This window comes from Euprymna scolopes, chromosome 36, assembly GCF_053919585.1.
Source record: "Euprymna scolopes isolate OS-2025 chromosome 36, ASM5391958v1, whole genome shotgun sequence".
NCBI lineage: Eukaryota > Metazoa > Mollusca > Cephalopoda > Sepiida > Sepiolidae > Euprymna > Euprymna scolopes.
In genome coordinates this window covers 52,878,153-52,899,807 of record NC_136517.1, presented here as the reverse complement: position 1 = coordinate 52,899,807, position 21,655 = coordinate 52,878,153, and the positions used below count along the sequence as shown (strand labels likewise).

At 33.8% G+C, this 21,655-nt stretch overlaps 1 protein-coding gene across 3 annotated transcripts in view; it reads left to right on the top strand.

Moving 5' to 3' along the window:
* LOC145260482 (organic cation transporter protein-like) overlaps positions 1-21,655 on the top strand; it is a 127,807-nt gene that overhangs the window by 52,323 nt on the left and 53,829 nt on the right. For all 3 annotated transcript variants that reach the window (XM_080118589.1, XM_080118590.1, XM_080118591.1), the window contains 3 exons: positions 11,487-11,717; positions 12,693-12,895; positions 14,592-14,960. In XM_080118589.1, the coding sequence (XP_079974715.1) occupies positions 11,487-11,717; positions 12,693-12,895; positions 14,592-14,960 (803 nt within the window). The remainder of the gene's footprint in view (positions 1-11,486; positions 11,718-12,692; positions 12,896-14,591; positions 14,961-21,655) is intronic.

The following is a 21,655-nucleotide window of genomic DNA, read 5'->3' as shown; positions in this document are numbered from 1 at the left end:
TATATATATATATATACTAGCTGTACCCTGCCACGCGTTGCTGTGGCTCAATTTGGTGTAACGGAAAAGTCTAATAAAAAGAGAAAATGTATGGTTCTTATAATTTTAGTACAGCAATGGACTCTCCCCCCCCCACAAAAAAAGCAAGGCGAAAATGTAAAAAGAAGTGGTAGTCTTGCAGTACGTAATGGTCTGATTTGTTAGTGTTTTTATTTAATGTAAAAATGTTTAATCATCTCGAAGAACACAGTGTTTATGGATGGATTTGGAGAAGACAAATCGTCGCGGACTCTGGCGAATGTGTTAACTTTGGGTAAATAATTTAAAAACAATATAAAACAGTGTAAGAGTGTTTTAGTTTGAACTGACTTTTCCGAACGTAACGTAAGCAACATAATTTGTATGTTTAAACTAAATATATAGCAAATATAATTTCGTTAATGAAGAAAAAACATTCATAAATGTTAAATTTAAATATGTGCAGATTTCTTTAGTAAAGAAAAAGCAATCATATTTTTCGGATCTTAATCGGACCTTTATCGGGTTCCTTATTTTGTTTTTGTTTTTCAATTGAAATGCAAGTAATTTCCCGATATAAATATTTAACTAATAAATGTAAATAATAAATGTAAATAATAAATTCGTCATAGTTAGATTACTAAGTTATAGTAATCCAAACCGGAAGTAAAAACCGAGTAGTCACGCAGTTTATGTTTATTTTTTTGAATTTCAAGTGTAATGCAATAATTTCACAATATCGTAGCGTTGTAATAGTAATTTGTAAAAGATGGCGTGTTTATTTTATAAAAAAAAATGTGTAGTTGAAAGCACTAATAAGTGAAGCTCATAGTTAGATTCCTCGGTTGGAGTCGTAAAAACCAGAAGTAAAAACCGAGTAGTCTCGCAGTGTGCGTCTTACGGTAAAAAAAAAATGTAAAACATAACAATCTAATCTTAATCGGACGTTGAGCGCGTTCATTAATTTTTTATTGTTTGTTTTTGTTTTTAAAGTGAACCGCAAGTAATTTCACGATATCGTTGCGTTGTAATAATAAATTGTAACTCAGGAAGTGTTTGTTTATTTAATAATAACTTTTAGTGGGAAGCAGTAATAAATAAAGCTCATAGTCAGATTCCTCGGGTAGAGTTGTCAAAACCGGAAGTAAAATCAGAGTAGTCCCGCAGTGTGCGTTCTAAGCAAAAAGGAAAAAAGATAATGTTAATCGGACCGTAATATATATTTTTTATGGGAGCGAAAGAAAGAGAGAGAAAAAAGAAAAAAATGGCTTAAATAACCCTTTACGATTCCAAACCGGTGTTTATTCGTACTGTTCCTTGTGGATGGATTTTCAGCGGTGTTAAGTGGGAGCATGAGTAGGATGAGTGTATTAGAGAGAAAAGATTTTACAACTTCCATTGATTCTAACCGATTTTGGCAGTGAACTCTCACCGGAAAAAATATAGGAATATATGGGTATCGAGGAAGTGTCAGGATAATAGGCCTATAGCACACCTCACACCATGTTCATGCAAATGTAATGTCTTGATTTTTAATCCTATTAAGGTCAAACTCACACGGGAAAAATTAGTTAATTTTATATATATATATATATATATATATAAGGAAGTGTTTGTCTGCGTGTTTTCGTGTGTTCGTTCCGTGTGGACTCGAAAACGACTGGGTCGATTTTTATGAAATCTCACACGAAGGTAATTTATGTGCCTGGAAGTGTTCTTAGATAGTTTTTGTATCAGAATATCTTCGACAAGTATCGATAATCGAAAAAATCCGATGAAAGAAAGACGATTGGAGTTTGTAACATTCGTTAGTCATCATTTACTTCCAAGCAACGTCGGGTCTCCCTGCTAGTATACATATAAAGGGAAATATGTTTATTCAATTATATTTCACATTTTATTCATACCAATCCTTTAATTTATGACTCTCGGCGTAACTACAGGGCACATACAAATAATTGGCATTGTCTATTTATTTCTTCAAATACATTGACATGCACAATTCTTGATAGCACCTGTTTCGTCGCGCAAAATCATTCATTCATTATATATATATATATATATATATATATATATATATATATATATATATATATACATATATATATAAGAGAAAGAAAATTAAAACTGTAAGTTGAACTTTACAATCAAAACTTATTGTTCGACTGAATACTCCAAAAAACAATTTACAAAGTCCTTATTCCGCGGAGTTTCAAAGAATGCTATTCTTATTATTCTTCATCAGAGGACAGAAAGAAATCAGCAAATTATATTTGTAGCGATGCTAGAATTTGCTAGTTAAGACATTAAGTGAAACCGCAATTTGTTGTAGTTATAAATTGCCAAATAAAAAAAAATGAAAAATATTGGATATGTAAAAAACTAATATAAATCAAACCGCGCATAATATCTCAGCTTGAATGAAACTCCTCTAGAATTGATCCAAAATGCAAAATAGTTCTTTAGATAGAATGTATTCCAAAATAAGTCCAGCGTGGCGATGCATTTAATCCGATTGGAAAGTTTTCAAAAATCCGATTGGAAAGTTTACAAAACAGCTGAAATAATGAAAATTGCTTTTGTTTTCGGGCAGTGCATTAGTCCCAAGAGAAGACTGTCCCTAGTTAAATGGGACCTAATAGTAAGAAGAGAGAAATCCAAAATGAGAACCTTCATCATCGGCTTAAAAATACAAAGTGATTTCAAGCTGGGGGGTGGGGGGAACCGTGAAAGCTCGTATTGCTGTGACCGGAAATTGTCTAGACAGAATGAAACAGATCTTTCTATAAAGAAATTCGATGTCATTATTAAAAAAAGTGTAGGATTGATGATTATAATTTTTAAGTGTTGCAGAATCATAGTTTATTAAGGCCGTCAATAAGCTATGATGATGATAAAGATGACAAAATTAATAATAATAATAATAATAATAATAATAATAATAAATGCAAAATAATTCTAATGATAGTATAGTCAATGATCATGTTAATAATAATAATAATAATAATGATAATAATAATAATAATAATAATAATAATAATAATAATAATAATTTAGTAATTATAGTAACAAATTTAGTAATAAGTATAAAAAATTTTGGTAAAAAAAACCCTAATAAAGATGTCGATAATAATAATATTCATAATAGTAGCAACAGGGATAGTGACACAAATGATTATGCCAATCATATAGCGATATTGATAAAAGTAAATATACACATACATACATATATACATATATAATAGCTACCGGAAGTGGATACGGTTGATTAAGTAACGCAACCGAACAGCACGTAGGGACAGAGTCCAGACACGTAAACGAAACTATATATTTATAAAAAAAAATAAAAAAGAAAAAGAAAGTTACTTTAGTTTTAACACTTCTTGTGTTAATAAACCCCCCCCCCAAAAAAAAAAACAGGAAACGCCATTTGGATTATCAAATAAGAAAGTATTTTAATAGGCAAAAATAATTTAGTTTTAACTCTTCTTGTGTTATAACAACCCCCTACCAAAAAAAAAACTTTTTGTATTATCAAATAATAAAACAAATATTTTAATAAAAAAAAATATTTATATTATTTGATTGGAATTCTAGTATTATTTAATAATGGAGTATTATTTATTAATTTGGTGCTAGTGCAGAAGTGATCCGCGCTATTTTTTAAATCGTACTTCCAAGTTTAATTAAAGTTTTATATGTTTTTTTTATTCAATTGTAAAGTTGAAGTATAGAATAGGTACAAAACACCCTCCCCTCCCTACGTTAAGAATGGCTTTTAAAATAATAACGTTATTATTTACGTCCGGATCACTCGCTGCACTAGTACCATTAATTTTATTTATTGTGGACTATTATCCTCATCTTTTCTTAGTTGTTTCACGACTCTCTGAAGATAGCGGTTTCAATCCTACCCAAAGCCGGCCAGAGGATTACTTAGCCAAAAACCGTGGTGAGACGACAACAACTATGGATGGCAGTAATTGCTAAGAATGCAGTTAGGGGGGTCGGAATTCCAATCTCGTCGCGGTTACCACCTGATGAAGGCCAGAGAAATAGTTGGCTGAAACGTCGCGAAACAACAACTAAAAGATGAGGATAATAGTCCGCAATAAATAAATTTAAAAAATAATTTAGTTTCAACACGAAGATAATAATGTAATAAATTATTATTATCTAATAATGTAATGTTTGATAACGTTACAAGATATCTGGTTTTGTTTCGTGATAACACAAGAATTGTTAAAACGATAGTAATGTTTCTGAATAAAACGTAAGTAGTTTTCATTGTGTGTATACATTAAAAAAAAAACGAAGAAGTTCCGTATTCATCGGCTGTCATGTACAATGAAAACCTAGCATATATGGTTTTGGTACCCTAGCATGAGTATAAATGCAGTAAATACCGATTCCAAGCTATACTGTAAATACACACGCATTCGCAAGCGTACACGTGCATGCAAATACGGAATATACATGAATCGAATAGCTGCTAAATTCAAAAGAAAGTAATCAGTAAAAAATATAAACCAAATAATAAAAAATGTAAATATACTCTGTATGTGTGTGCTTATATATATATAACACTTGTACCTCCCCGACGTAACTACCCCCGACAAACCCGACAAGCTACTAAGTCTCATCCCTTTACAGTAGAGATCCCTAGGTGCAAGAAAGCCTTTTACTCCAATAGTTTCTTCCCCAGAACTGCGGGTCTTTGGAACTCCCTTCCGGGATTCTGCTTTCCCAACTGCAATGATATGCAGAAGTTTAAGTGTAATGTTAACAAACATCTTTCTACTCTTCTCCCCTCATAATGACCCCGCTAATTAATTCCCTAATAGTAGCCCCCTGCTTCAAAGTGGCACTGTGCCTTGTTTGGGGTGAAAATTGAATAAAATATATATATATATATATATATATATATATATATATATATATATATATATATATATATATATATACTATTATATAAGTACAAATACAATAATGAAAAATAAATAGGTACTATACACACGAACGCTCAGCCGAACACACGCAGCCACGAACTCTAACAAAATTGGATCGGCATGATCGTGCAAGCAAACTAACGGAGGGGGGGGATAGTAGTAATAAAATGCGTATATATACTCAATATATATATATATATATATATATATATCCATAGTTATCAAGAGAAGTGGCAATTTAGTAATGTGCGTATACATGTAATATTTGTTTTTCCAAAATATTTAACAACGGCAGATGTGAGTTTTGAATCAGAAGCATCAGCGGGGGAAAAAGATGTCGCGTAACGACGCCATGTTTTAATGTTGAGTAAACGTTCGTTTATGCGGAATATCACCATTCTGGAATAAGGAAATAAGCAGGTCGCAGCCAATCGCAGTGGGAGGACTTTGCCAGGGGAGGATTTATTATTTTTGGATAAGAAATTTGTAAGATTATGTTATGTCTATGTAGCTGATAACGAGTTAAAATCGGTGTGATCACATTAGCTTTGGAAAATGTAGAGCTGGTCCCGGTCTTAATTAGTAGCGGTGTTAGGACTAAATAATTAGGGAGAAAAATATTAACTCCTTCCTCTATAGATGTGGCCATTATGATGGTGTTGCTCATCAGATGTAATGTAGCATTTTATTATCACGACTGAATGCCGCAGAAATGGTGGTAGTAATCTACATAAGATAGTGGCTGTCAGGGTAGATGTATTGAATTTGTATGTGACATATCTTGTTGAAAACCTACGGTACTTTGGTTCAGAAGGGGATTTCTGCAATCAAAATACGATATATATATATATAATGTAAATAATAAATTCGTCATATTATATATATATATATATATATAAATATATATATATATATATATATATATATATATATATATATATATATATATATATATATATATATATATATAACATTAATCAGAAATTTGAAAGCATTTTAGATAATGGATTTTTAGTTATTTGCGAAAAATTGAATTATTTTACCACTTGAAGGGATATTCATCACAACTTTTGGTTGATATTGTAGGAAAAGTTAATGAATTGAATTTCACTTGTATGATATCGAAATATTTCAAATTTTAACAATTGAGTGGGGTGGTAGTGGGGACCAGTGTTAACGCGCTAAATAGGCAGACCAATTGTTTCCTACGATTAATAATATTTGAATCATGGAAAGCATCGTTAATCACAACCGTTGGTGGAATTGTGGGGAAAATTAACGATTGAAACTTTAGATTTTTGTAAAAAAAAAAAAAAAAGGGTAGTTTAAGCTACCCATTTGGTGGTCATTTTGATCCCCATAATTGGTAAAACCAATTGTTATTGAAATAACCAATAACTGATTTAAAATAAACAACCATTAATACAAAATTTTGGTTTAATTTGAATTAAAACTTATTCAGTGGAGTTTACATAGCTGCAAGAAATTGTTGTTTTTTAATTATTTTGAGTAAATTTAAATTCCAATTAAGAAAAACTAAGAGAGTACAATCGTTAGGAAAATAAACCATGCTTGAATCATTATACACATGTGTGTGTGTGTGTGTGTGTGTGTGTGTGTGTGTGTGTGTGTGTGTGTGTGTGTGTGTGTGTGTGAAGATGTGAGGTTTCATCGGGTGTATTTGGGGACGAATTTCAGAAAAGGGTCAGGGCTTTAAATGATGCAGTTTGTTTTGTACCTCGTGATCATATATAACTATATACAAAATTGGGGAAAAAAGAAAAAGGGAATTTTAAGAAAGTCAGAACACTAAAAGAATAATGAAATAAGAGGTTTACAAAATAATGGCATAAGAGAACAAGGAAATAACGAAATAAAGGAATAACAGAATAAGGGAGCAATGGAATGAAATAATAAAGTAATATTGGAGTAAGAGATTAAAAGAAAGGAAATATTGTAATGAAGGAAAAAAAATGTTCAGGGATTAAGGAATAACGGAATAATAAAATGGTGTATGGCCGAATAACGGAACAAGGGAATAGCGGAACAACAAAATAAGTGAAAGATCCGAAAAAGTGGGAAAATTTTTAATCTAATTTAGAGAATAAAAAAGTACTTTAAAGATAGTTATAGGGACAAAGTAAAAAAAAGGTACAAATAAAGATTTTGTTTTATTAGACATTGACCGTAAAAGATTTTTATTTATGTATCCTATAAATGTGTGAAAATGGAGAGGTGTCAATGATAAGAATTCAGATCATCATTTATTTTATATATTTGTGCTGGTCAAAAAAATAGAACATCATGTTTTTTAGCGCTAAATTCTTATTGGCGACGATCTGTGAGATGTAATTGGTGCCAAAATATCCCTATCATGCTAAACCAACTGAAATAGTTGTTTTCCGACGGAATGTATTTTTCATATCAATTGCAATGTCAGTTTTTGAATATTTCGTGTCTCAAAATAATAGGACAAGGCAGGTAAATAAACAAAATAGTTTTTTATTAACATAAATACAAATAAAATAAATCAATATTTAGTAGCAGCACCTTTTGCCTTTGATAACAGCATCAATTCGCCGAGGCATGGAATCAACAAGCTTCTCGCAATCCTGTGTAGACACTGAAGCCCATGTGTTCTGGATTGTAATCTTCATAGTTGCAAAGGTAGTAGGTTTTTCATTGCGGAGCTTCCTCTTTATCTGGTCCCACAAGGCTTCAATAACGTTCAAATCTGACGAGTTCGCCGGCCATTCAAGAACAGAGATCGATCGTTCTCGGAGCCAGGAAGACGTGGTGTTGGCAGAGTGCGCCGGTGCCAAGTCATGTTGAAAAATGATGTCTGTAGCCTCCCTGTCAAACTTGTTATCCAACACTGGCAGTAAATTAGCTTCCAGAATATCTTGGTAGACTTTTGTGTTTACAGTTGCTTTGATGAAACATAAATTACCCACACCTTTAGCAATCATACAGCCCCAAACCATGCAAGATTGCGGGAACTTCACAGACTTCTTAACGCAAGATATCGTGGAAGCTAATTTACTGCCAGTGTTGGATAACTAGACATCATTTTTCAACATGACTTGCCACCGGCGTACTCTTCCAACACCATGTCCTCCTAGCTCCGAGAACGATCGATCGCTGTTCTTGAATGGCCGGCGAACTCGTCAGATTTGAACGTTATTGAAGCCTTGTGGGACCAGATAAAGAGGAAGCTCCGCAATGAAAAACCTACTACCTTTGCAACTATGAAGATTACAATCCAGAACACATGGGCTTCAGTGTCTACACAGGATTGCGAGAGTATATATATATATATATAACGGTTCCAGTGTGTTCGTTACTTCGACTTTGGATATCCTTTATTTACACTATTACCTCAATTTAAATTTTCGATCTTTGTGCTAATAAGCAACATTCATACATTCATAATTACTCACATCTATTTTGGTAACAAAATTTCTTCTGTTTATTGAAAATATATGGGTTAAGGAAAGGACTTTAATAATTATCTGTACTCCATTATCAAACAATAAATTTTGTTGTAATTAATTATACATAATTTATCTTAGAATTCATATATATATAAATGTCAAAACAAGGCCAAACTATTTGCAAAGAACTTTGCAGCTAATTCTACCCTATGCGACGAAGGCCATCAACTCCTCATATTTCCTCCTATAACACAGAACAAGCTAGGTAACATACAAATATCCGTGCATGAGGTCGCCAAGCTAATCAATAACCTTGATTCCAGTAAAGCAACTGGCCCTGACGGCATCCCAATTATAATGTTTAAAAAGCTTCAACCAGAACTTGCTCCCATACTTACGAAATTGTTTAAGCGCTGCCTTAAGGAGAAGTGCTTCCCGACTCCCTGGAAGACCTCATCAGTTTGCCCTGTATTTAAGAATTCAGGTGATAAGTCATCTCCCTCTCAGTACAGACCAATAAGTCTCCTGTGTGTTATGAGTAAGTTGCTGGAATCTATATTAAATAGAGAAGTAGTCAACCACCTCAGCAGAAACAACCTTCTTAGTGACACACAATATGGTTTCCGCTCTGCAGGATCTACCGCAGATGTGCTGACGGTTATATCTCACAGGATTAGTGAATCTCTTGACAAAGGTTTCCTTTCTAGGGCAATTGCTCTTGACATATCAAAAGCCTTCCACAAGGTATGGTATAAGGGTCTACTTCACAAGATTTCCAGCTACGGTATAACTGGAAATGTTTTCTCAATCATTAAATCATTTTTCTCAGATAGGCTCATAAGAGTAGTGGTCGATGGACAAAAATCGGAGACCTGCAGTATTAATGCTGGAGTCCCTCAGGGGTCAATCCTAGGCCCAACTCTCTTTCTGATCCACATCAATGACCTCCCTAAACACATACTTAAATCATTCGTTGACATCTATGCTGATGACACGACCATCTACGGCAACACATCAAAGGCTGTACGTGACAAATTTCTCTCTGATTCTCTCTCCTCTGATCTCGAGCGCGTGGTTCAGTGGGGAAGATGTGGCTGGTTACCTTTAATGCATCTAAAACCAAACTCCTATCCTTACATCATCAACGCTCTGATCCCCATCTGGTATCAATTGGGATGGATGGCTCTCGTCTGGGTGAGGCCCCGTGTTTTGACAAGCTTCTGGGTTTGACCTTTACTCCTGATCTGAAATGGAACACGTACATCAAGTCTGTTGCCAGGGTCGCTGGAAAGATGGTTGGATCCTTCTACCGCTCCAGAAGATATCTCACTACTGATGCAATTCTCTATCTATATAAAAGCCAAGTACGTCCAAGGATGGAATACTGCTGCCATATCTGGGCAGGAGCTGCTAAAAACAGCCTATCCTGCCTTGACAGAGTACAAAATAGACTTCGTGGCTTAGTGGGGGATGCCCTTTTCTCTACCTTGCAACCTTTCTCCCACAGAAGAGACGTTGCGAGCCTATCCTTTTATCGTTATTTCCATGGCAGGTGCTCGTCTGAACTCCAATCTCTGGTCCCCCCCTCGCCAATCTTTCACGAAAAACACCCGTCTAGCCGAATCCACTGTGAAAAGTTTCCCCCACTCTTTTTCTGTGCCTAGGTCAAAACGTAGATTCCATGAACAAAGCTTCTTTCTTAGAACTGCACGCCTGTGGAACTCTGTTCCGTCTGCCTGCCTCCCACCTGACTAAAACTTGGATGTGTTCAAGTCCAACATTAACAAATTCCTAATGAACCGCCCCCTTAAGTAAACACTTCATCAAATCTCCACACTAACGTAATGTACTTGCAATACCCTTATCCCTGAGTGGCTTCCGGCCCTTGATAAGTGGTTACCACTGCGTAAAAAAAGTAAATAAAATAAATAAATTACCACGCAGCAAGAATACACCCCCAATTTAACCCTAATACATATACCCCTTAATCTCAACACTATGTTAAAGACCATATACAATCTTATATATCATACTATATATAACAAGCTTCTTCTTATTTATTTAGAATTCAGTAAAGCTTCCCCGAACATTCTCTAATTCCTCTTAATCTTTTTCGTCCCCAATGAACCCTACGCTAGACGCCGCATCTTCCCCATGCTACCTAGCACCTTATATACTCTTCTGATGAGAAGCATTAGGCTTCGAAATGCCTTGGCATAAAGAGTCCCTTCTACCTCCCAAATTTTGCTTGTATTCCATTATTCAATAGATGATCCATTCTATATCTACCAATATATAGTTTTGTGACTTCATCTCATATTTTTGTTGTCCTATTATATATATATATATATATATATATATATATATATATATAGAGAGAGAGAGAGAGAGAGAGAGAGAGAGGAACAAACCGTATTATGTGTTCATCAACGTTTCGTCTTTATTTCAAGACTTCCTCTGGGTGAATGAGATTAAGAAACAAAAAATACCAGTACAAAATATTTGAAAATGTTTCACATGCACAGTGTGATGCAGTTCTATTTCAGTAAAACGGAAAAAAGACGTTGGAAATTCAAAAAGGAGGGGGGAGGGTTGGCGCTGTTACAAGAGAGAAATTTCAGTGACGTCATATGGTCGTTAATGTAACTTTAAAAATATGAACGCATTTAACATTCTTACTGGAAAAAAAGATATATCTGTTGAAATTCAAATATAGGTTTGTAACAGAAATGAAATTAGTGTTTTTTATGTAATTTATTGATTGAGATTCTGTGTTAATTATTACAGGAGGTGTTTGAATGGTGTGAGAGGTTAATCTGTGTCTACGTTTTTCTGAAATAGAACTGTATCACACTGTGCACGTGAAACATTTTTATTTCTCTATTTTCTCGGAATACTATTTCCATTATTTTCATCATATATATATATATATATATATATATATATATATATATATATATATATATATATATATATAAGGAGTCCTGATCACTTGCAAAAGGAGCACACATGTCCTCTATTTTATTTTATTTTAATTTTATTTATTTATTTATCTATTTTTATTTTCATTTCTTTTAATTTTCAGTGGGATTTGGTATGCAGCAAAAATGGTCTGGCCGAACTGTCGCAGACCTGTTTTATTATTGGCCAAAGTGCAGGCGCTTTCATCTTTCCGATTCTTACGGAAAAATTTGGACGACGCCCGATGCACATCACGTGCGGATTCTTTGTTATGTTGGCTGCACTTATATGCGCCTTCTCATCAGAATATTGGATGTTCGTTTTTGGGAGAATATTAACTGGACTATTTGAAGAGGTAAGACGAAATGATACGTCAGGAAGGTTGGTTGAATGTTGAGTTTTATGGTATGTCCACCATCGTCGGGTTATTTTAATGTCAAAAATGTACATATTCTGTTTATGGGATTAGCTTGTAGTTACGACCGTGACGTCACCCGCGTGATCGTTTTCTCGAACGTTATTCACGTCTCTAACGTGATCTCCTTTTTTAAAGTTTTTATTTTCCTTTACAGGTGACATCATTTTGCACGCATTTGCATACGCACGGCTTCGCTATGTTACAGTTAGACACGATCCCAAATAGTAGCCCTTTACGTTTCAAGTATGCACTGTTTGGGGTTAAAGGCTTAAAAAAATGTTCTTTTCAACGGTTATAGAAAAACAACTTGTTTCTGTGAACGCTTTACGAAGAGGAAGTAGAGGTTGAAGCTCATTGAAGTTGTTTACTAATGAGCAACTGCTTTTATCTCTTATTCTGCAAGTGTTGTTTTGTTGGCGTTTTTCCTTGTCACAAAAGTTATGCAACATGTTAGATTTCGCACACAACTAAGTGATTTTTGTTTGGTCAACCTTGCTTAAGCTTACAACCATTATATAAATTAATTCCTCATTTCAAAGTAATTTTTTTCAGTCGTATTCATATAATAAGTAATTATTATTGTTAATCTACAGAATCGTTTTCATCCAATTTATGTCTACATATGTATGTTTTAATACTCACAAAATATCACTTTATTTCAGTAATATATTGTTGTGACCTTGAAGCGCCGATAATAATCAAGACAAATGCAGCGATAACGAAGAGAAAGTAGAAAGTAAAGTTCAGTTAAAGTTTTAATCATTTATTGATTAAAGGGCATTTGTTTTTGTTTTTTTATTCTGCAATTGCTTTTTTTTGTTTTTGATTTTCTTTGCTACAAAAGCTATGCAGCAATATTTGCTTAATCTAACAACTAATATATAAATAATCTACTTTGTGTTTGTGTTTCAGGGTTATTTGATCAGTGGTGTGACGGCGATTTGTGAACTCTTCTCTACCGACAAGCGCTCATTTATGGCTGGTGTCTTTTCCATTTTGTGGAGTAGCGCCATGTCCGTTCCCGCTTTGGTTGCTTATCTCATCAGAAATTATAGTTGGAGAATATATTGCTTTTATGTCGCGATGATGCCAATCTTTTTCATCATCGATATCTTGTAAGTATTCATTTAGCATCTCTCATACGAGATTCCTCTAAATTTAACTATGGGCTCGTATAAATTCTCTTTTTTATATAATCGCAAAAATAAAAAAATAAAACAATTGAGCTCTTGGGTAACTAAAAGTGGGAACATTTCTACATTGAACTTTATAATGATGTACTTTTTTATAATCGATAGTTATATATATATATATATTTACCTACAAACCCTCCTTTATTTGTGAGTACAAATATGTAAGCAGAGTGAGGATTGTCGATAAAAACAAACAAACACACAAACAAAGAACAATAACTACGCACGTACCAGATTTGAAGATTAAAAATCCGAATTTTGAATGTGTTTACTTTTTTCATTTTTTGTGTTTTGAAGTGTGAAATTCGTTGAATATGTTAATAATTCTTATTATCTTTCAGATTAGCTAAAGATATTTCCACTTTTTTGCAAAAAGCACTGATTTTAAATCTTTGAAGAATAAATTAATAATTTTCTTTTCGTGATCCCAATATTGCTAAAACACTATTAAATAGGAAATGCTTTCAAGAATCCATACCAAAAAGGAAAAAATCGATAAATAACTGCACCTTTTGCTAAATAACGATAATTTATTTCGGCAATGTCTTGTTAATTCACCTTCTGTGGATCAAGCATCATACTAGATGCATGTGTTGTTTTCAACACAGACGACGCTTAGCATTCCCAAAATGGTCACTTATGAAAGAAAGAATTAACCCCTTCACTTAATCGTCGTCAAATGTTAAAAATATGGCTCAATGGAGTGTATTTAGTTCTATCAAGGCCTCCGTAGTTTATTTTAAACTATTCTCAAATTTTGTTTGATTTTTGTTTGTTTGTTTGTTTGTTTGTTTGTTTGTTTTTGTTTTAGTTTCGCTATGTGAAATCTCTAGAGTGATATAAAAAGTTGGAATTATTTGAAATTCATGTATTTATATTATAATATTTTTACATATTCTTATAGCAAATCATCATAAATCTTATTCAGACAAAAAAAAATTGTTTCAAAAACCATTTTTAAAAGAAAATTAAATGTTTTATTCATTGAGACAAAAATGGCGGTGAATGATGTGGTGTTGGAAAATTTTAAATTCTATTAAAAATAGTAAAATAAGTTTTACATTATTCTGCTTTTCATATAAAATTCAGGCTTTTATCTTTCTGGAAAAAATAGTCGCTCAAGAATAATGGATTTTAATAGATTTTAATTCGTTTACAAAAAAAAAACAACTACTTGGTGGTTTTTTCCACCCCCCCCCCCATTTTTTGGCCGTATCTAGTTTGTATTCTAATTCATGTGAAAAGCTAACACAAGACAGATGTCCATAGCATGCCGCAACCCACAAAGGGGCTATAATTGCTGAATTCACACGCAATGAAGAACGCAAGAGAAAACGGGACATTAGAAAAGACAGAGCAATCAACATATCTGATACAGAATTATTCCAAATGTCCAACATACGGGAAATACTTCAGAGCTCGAATTGGTCTAACAAATCATCTTCGAACCCACAGAACAATTACATGATCACGGTCATCTTCGCAAGCGTTGAACGAACATCACATCATCCATATCCAAAATGGCCTCTACGAAACCAGGGACCAGGTTACAAATATATAATTTTTTTCCACATTTATTTTATTCTATTTACAGTTTTCATTTTTTTTTTTTTTTCAGCTTTTTAGAAGAATCGATTCGGTGGCTATTCGCCAATGGGAAGGTCATGAAAGCTAAAAAGGTCATTGAAAGAGCCTGCCGACAGAACAAGACAGACTTTTCTACCGTTTGGGCCGTTGCCGAAAAAGAATTGGCTAAAACCGTCGACATTCACGCAGACGAAAGCTCTATTTACACAATCACGGTGTATCTACCAGATGAAAAGACGACACCGACTGTCAACAATTTACCTGAAACTAAAGTAGACACGTCGGAATCATCTTGCAAGATTGCAAACGAGAAAATAGAAACTGCAAAAATATTTAAACTTATAACTATTTTCAAGCATCCTTTCACACGATATATGACTTTAGTGAATATTTTTAATTGGTAAGTAAACAATTTTGTATATTTTCTCTTTGTTCGATACGAGAGATGTTTAAACAAGACTTTATTTATGTTAAAATATGTTGCTTTTTTCTTCTAGAAGTTTTAAACTTATTCATGCTAGAATAAATAATGTGCAAGTAAAATACAAGATATAATGCATATTTGCATCGACTTTTCCCCCTATATTTTTAATGTTTAATTTGGCTCTTTTTCGAAAAATTTGTCGCCATTGTGATATTTTGTCATTTTTTAATTTTTTTTTTTTTTGCAATCTGCGATGTTCAAATCAAATTTCGCGCGATTTTATGGAGTGTAAAAAAATGTTTATCTGCGATTTAAACCCTAATCTCTTTTTTTTTTAATACAGAGTAAAAATTGCGATGAATTAATTTCATTTTATTAGTTTTTACTTGTATTTTTTGTTATGGTTGTCGAAAATTAATGTCATACCTTTGTTGGATACGTTACTTTTATGGAAGCCTTACACTAATTCATATTAGAATAAAAAAAAAAGTGGAAGCAAAACACGGTCTTTAAATCAAGCGAAAGAACGAAGGTGAAAACACGTATGTGCTATTTGTACAATTTATTATTGGAAATGGATCCAGATAAGAAAAGAAAATTCATATTCCGCGCTAAAAACGCGCTGATGTTGCTAAAATAGTAGAACGAACTCTTACATTTACAATATATATATTATTATAACTAAATAATCTACATGTATTTTTAAAAATATACTTATTGCTCCCTACCTGAAGGCATCAAATTAGTGAGGGACAATAGGTCGAATTCTTTTCGAGGTGAAGATTGAAAAACTGAACTGTTTTGATTTTTCAAACTACATTGATACTGATAAGAAAATAAAATTCGGATCTAAATGGAGTTTTCAGATTTAAAAAAAATGGTTTCAACTGATTCTTTTATTTTATTATTATATATATATTTCAATTCTAATAAGTTACGATGGTAGCTTCCAAATTATTCAGTCGAAATTATCCAAATATTACTGAATTATTAAACAAAACAACTTTAATCGTGTTAGTAGGTGAAAATATTCCGCCATCTTGTTTTAAACCAAAACGAAAAATTACCTCCCTTTTGAATTCTCCTTTGTTTTCATCAAATTCTATTTTTTTATTTTCTTTAATGAATAATTTTCTACCTATCGATTTTCCTAATTTTTTATATAATCATCTTAAAAATAAGAGGAATACGTAGATACCATTGTTTTCACGTGAAATATTATTATAATTATATAATCTACACGTATTTTTAAAAATATACTTATTGCTCCCTACTTGAAGGCATCAAATTAGTGAGGGACAATTATTCCCGATTACCAGTTAGGTCGAATTCTTTTCGAGATGAGGATTGAAAAATTGAACTGTTTTGATTTTTCAAACTACTGTTTTAATTTGGAGTGGTATTTTAACAACGTTTCAACCGATGTAGCTTTCGACCTTCTTCGAGTCGAACCTGGGAATCTGCGCGGGATTTCCGATGCAATTCTTTATTAAATAAGCAGGGGTAGCATGCGCTCGTCCGGTTCGTCCACTTTGTTCACGGGATTCGTTGTGTTACAATGAAAAAGAGCCTTTTGATGGAGTTCTGGGGCTCCCCGCATTTAAAAGTTTCTATTCGTATTTCATCAACCTCAGCGGGGAAACAAGTAAAATCAAGTCAGTGCTGTTTTCGTATCGAAATGTCTGCGTACATCAGCGGGCCAAGACGTTTATAAAATCTTAGCCATCTCCAAGCAATCGAGATTAACTGGTGAAAAAGGTCAAATCTACTTGACCAAATAATAATTAAATAATTAATAAGGAAAAAAAAAATTAAAATAAAATGGTGAGGTACCACCGAGCCATTCGATCTGTAGTCGAATGCTCTACCACTGAGCTATGTTGCCAGATGTTAATAAACATTTTTTTGTTTTGTTTTTATTTATAATAAGAAATTATTTGTTGAGATTTTATTATCCTCCTTGCCGGTGTAACCTAAAATATTCCCTGTATTTTTAGGATCGGATTTTTTCGATTTTCGATACTTATCGGACGAATTTCTGCACAAAACATATCTGAGAACACTGGCAGACATATAAATTACCTTTGTGTGAAATTTGCAAAACATAGGGTCAGCCGTTTTGGAATCTATAAGGAAGAAACACACACACGCACGCACGCAAAGTGATTTTTATATAATAGTATATCTAATATATGAAAGGCTGTCTGTCTGTCTCCATATTTTCAAACTCTATCTCTTCCGAAAGCCGGTATTAGGGGCCTCAAATGATTGGACCTTTTATAGACCGTTCTTTTATGGGTATTTAGCTGGTTCAAATAATTTTTAAGGCTCAAAAATGGATCAAAATTGAAAAAAACTCGTTATACATTTTTAACATTCATTTTAGTTTATTTTAAATTTTTAATCAGTTCATATGCGTGGCACGTAGATACAGTGGTAACGTTACCAGCTTTGAATGCTACAGTTTTGCTTTCGGTTTCGATTTTAGCTGATGGCTCCCTAATACTTTTTTTTACATTTAAAATCACGACTCTATAATAATATATGCGAAATCTGAACAAATTAAAATATCATATTTAAACGTATTTTACGACCAGGCAAAGCCGGACGCACCCCCAACTAATATATATATATGTGTGTGTGTGTGTGTGTGTGTGTGTGTGTGTGTGTGTGTGTGTGTGTGTGTGTGTAGCAAAATGTAGTAGGCGGCAAAAATCAGGAACAAAGATAGGAAATAGTCAGTTTCGCCCTGCACCGCCCACCTCTAGAAGAGAGGGGTTTCTTGGTTGAAATGACCGTAGAGAAAGAAGAAGGAGACAGAAAAAAAGGCAGAAAACTCGCTTCTCGCAGATTCGTGGTTCGTCACAAAGAACAATCCAACCGCCAAAACCACCTACACACAATCTGCAGGACACTGCCTGGCTGCTTCCCAGCGTCCTGCCTTTATAGTGGCCGGTAATTATATATTTGTATAATCGCGCGAGAGCATACGCGATTCTGCGAGAATTGCATGGGATCAACTCCAATAAAAACCCATGGACGCCATCTTGGAACTCTCTTCCACTCTTTTCTCTCGGCTTGCTACACAACAACAGACGTATCCGATAAGCTCTTTATTCCCCCCATTTAGGATATTGCCAATTCCGCTACAATATATATATATATATATATATATATATATATATATATATATATATATATATATATATATATATACGTTGCTTGTTCTAGTAGCTTTATACTTATTCATGTTAGAATAAATAAAGTGGAAGCAAAATCAAGTGAAGTTATGAAGATGACAACACACGTGTTGTTTGTCGAACTCGGGAATCTGTAAGGAATTTCGAACGGAACTCTTTCTTTAGTCCATACTCTTATTCTGTCAGCCATGACCAGGTAGAAGTCTTAAGTAATTCGTAATTGTAATCTTAGTATCGGTCGCACTGAGAATTGAACCTTAGACTTTAATAGAGTAACTCTTAAAACCGAATTTAACCTGATGTTGTGTTGTACTTCCTGTCAAGGCGAGCACGGTACTAAGTTAATTATATGTTGCGTTCCCTTTTGGGGGGGGGGAACTGTTGGTCACTGTACCGGATTAAATGTATGTTACGTAGCGCCAGGCTAACGGTATGTTAGATAGCGGTGTGTGTATATATCTGTAAAGCGTGTATATAATATACGTGGGTATATAATGAGTTTCTTTGTTTCCACCAGTGTTCATAATTCCTTATGGGTATGTGTGTGGCATGGATTACAGGTCATTTATGACACAGATAACACAAAGGCGACGAGAAACAGTTGTAGGCGGTTATGCATCTTGCCAATAAATAAATCATACCATTCGTTCATCTGTGGGTCTTAAATGACTAATATACCAAAAGCTGAAATGAAGATCCATCCCAAGGAATAACCAACTAGCCTCGGGTTGTACTTTCAGACAACTTTCATTCCAAATACTTTCCCGTTCGAAGATTGTACGCATCTTAAATTCTGCCCCCCCCCCCGGCGTACAGGACTATAGATCCTATCGCTAGTGGACTTCCACGTCCGTTCAGCTCGACCAGTATCACACTCTGTCCAACTGTAACTGACTCTCTCCTAATTCCGTATATATCTAACTATTTGTTTTCTATTGTGCCATTTAACTCACATATTTTAACATGTGACTTTTTAATCAAGTTTCCTCTATTCCAATCTGTTCTTTGGAAGCCTATTTATTTGAATATTTTAACATTCATTTCTCAAGGTTACATTCCTAGTTCTTTTGTTTATTGTTCTCCTGGACCTGTTCCGAATTCCAAAACCCTATAAATATATTTGCCTTTGGACACACACTAATTCTGCATACCAACAAATAATTTATCTAACATTTAATTTTTAATAATAATAGCCGATTTTTCTAAATCGCCTATTGGAAAGGTAACCCGGTGTCACCCCGGCATAATCTAACACTAATACTTTATCCATTGTGCCAAAAGCGTCAAGATTGGAACAGTAGCTGGAATAATCCAAATAATAGTCATCTTCGTCCAAAAGTATCGCAGTTAAAATACACAAATAAATTACATCTACAAAAAAAAAACACGATATATTTATTGTTGGTTGGTTGAGTGGTAGAGTTTCAGGCTTTAGACGTTGAGGTTCTAGTTTTGAAGTAACAAAATCATACGCCTTCATTGTATTGGTCCTCTGAGGCCAGGGAGTTTTCCCCTCAAAATGCTAGCATTTTTTTAAACTTCCTTCCATGTATCCTGCTGAATCGACTGAACTAATATGATGTGAACAGACATCTTACTGCTCAACTTCCTACTTAAAGTGTGCCTGTAGACATGGTCCCTGATTCACAGTAGCTCGTTATGTCTTAGTGACAATTTTTTTTTCGGCGTTCTGATCACTTTGTTCTAGCTGAGGATGGCACGTCCTACATGATGCATAACATTCACCTGCTATCTCATAAATTCCAACCGAGAGATATTTTTTAAGATTCTAATTGCCTCTTAAAGTGCAATTGTTTGTATCCCTCTTGTACTTGGTTCATCGGGTATATGTGATAGGTAGTTTTTGAAATTCTTTTTCATGGGTCCGGTTACTTCCATAATAACTGGAATGGTGATCTTCCTTAAATTCCAATTTCTTTTCATGTCATACATAAGACATTAGTATTTCGTTATCTTATCTACGGGGTGGGTGAATATGAATAAAATAAAATGTCGAGGCTTCCATTTCCTCGTCTCTCCGTCGCTGTCCTCTTCCTATTCTTTAATGGTAGTCTGATCGGCGTTGCTCGGTCGTAAAATATGCATAAATATTATCTTTTAATTAATATAGATTTCTTATTTATTATAAATAGAAATACCGTAGGTATTAAATGTTAAATTCTTTTGAAAAAAAAATTAAGTTAAAAAACGAAAAGAAACTGAGACATGTGCATGCGAGTATTATGTTTTTTTTTTCTTCTAAACAGTTCACTTCTTGTAAGTAAAAAAATATACTTTAGCTGTGATCGAAACCAAAACCTAAAGACAGTGGGTCAAGTATGAAAACCATTAGGCCAGCTTGACACGATTTTTAAAAACGTTTTCAAATCTACTTATTTTTAACATAAGGAAGATGTTATATAAACGTTTGTGCATCCGCAGTCATGAAGCAGTTGACAAACAGATAAAAATCCGATGACTCTTAAGTACCAATTTTTCGATTTTGATCCGTTAGCAGCCTTTTTTTCCGGATGAAAGCCAATTAAAAAGTTTTCCACATGTCTGACTACTCTCTATACCAAATTTCAAGTCTGTAGATCAACACTTCGTTGATTATATAAGTTTAGAAGTGTCCTCACACACATTCTCACCTTTTGTAGATATATAGATAACAGCTTTTACGAATGTTATTAAGATATTAAAAAAAAAAACAGAAGTATAAATAAATAAATAGGTGAGGATTTTTAAAAATCGCTTTAGTGTTTTTTTTTCAGGGTATGCATGTACATACATAAAACAATCCTCACCTCCTCCCACTCTCAGAAGGAGGGATTAACTATCGAAATAACATTGAAGCGTCGTGAAAGCCCACAGGTCCCGACATTACACTAGGTTTCAAGAAAAGGTTTTAGGTTTTAAAAGAAAATCATTACTGTTGTTTAGTTCTTAAATAAATAAAAATATTTAATAAGAGTTTAACCAAAATAGTAACTACATCTGAAAATTGTCTATTATAAAACCCAGTGTAATGTTGGGACCTGTGGTGAGTAGTAACTTTAAGAATTATATCAGTTCTAAAAATCTTTTGATTACGTCAGTTTTGTAGCAACTTTTGATTGACCCATTTTTGGTCTCGAGCGGTTGAATGTTTTCCATTGGAGCCAGGTTGCTTCTGAATCTAGAGGGATAACCTTAGAGGGGTTAGAATTCTATGTCATTGTGAGGGGGTGGGCTCTTTTCGAGTTATCTGACCAACATATGTAGTCTGGTCTCTTCCTGAGATGCTGTTAAATGTTCTACATGGTTGGAAAAGCTTCTCAATAAGTGTTGTGGAGACGCCCACTAATTAACATAAGTGGGTGAGTGAGATATATAAAGGTATCAATCACCAATACCGGGAGATTTTTGCAACGACCGCCAAATAGGCAAGACGCCTATGTTGCCTCCAGTAAGACATGCAACACGCCACCT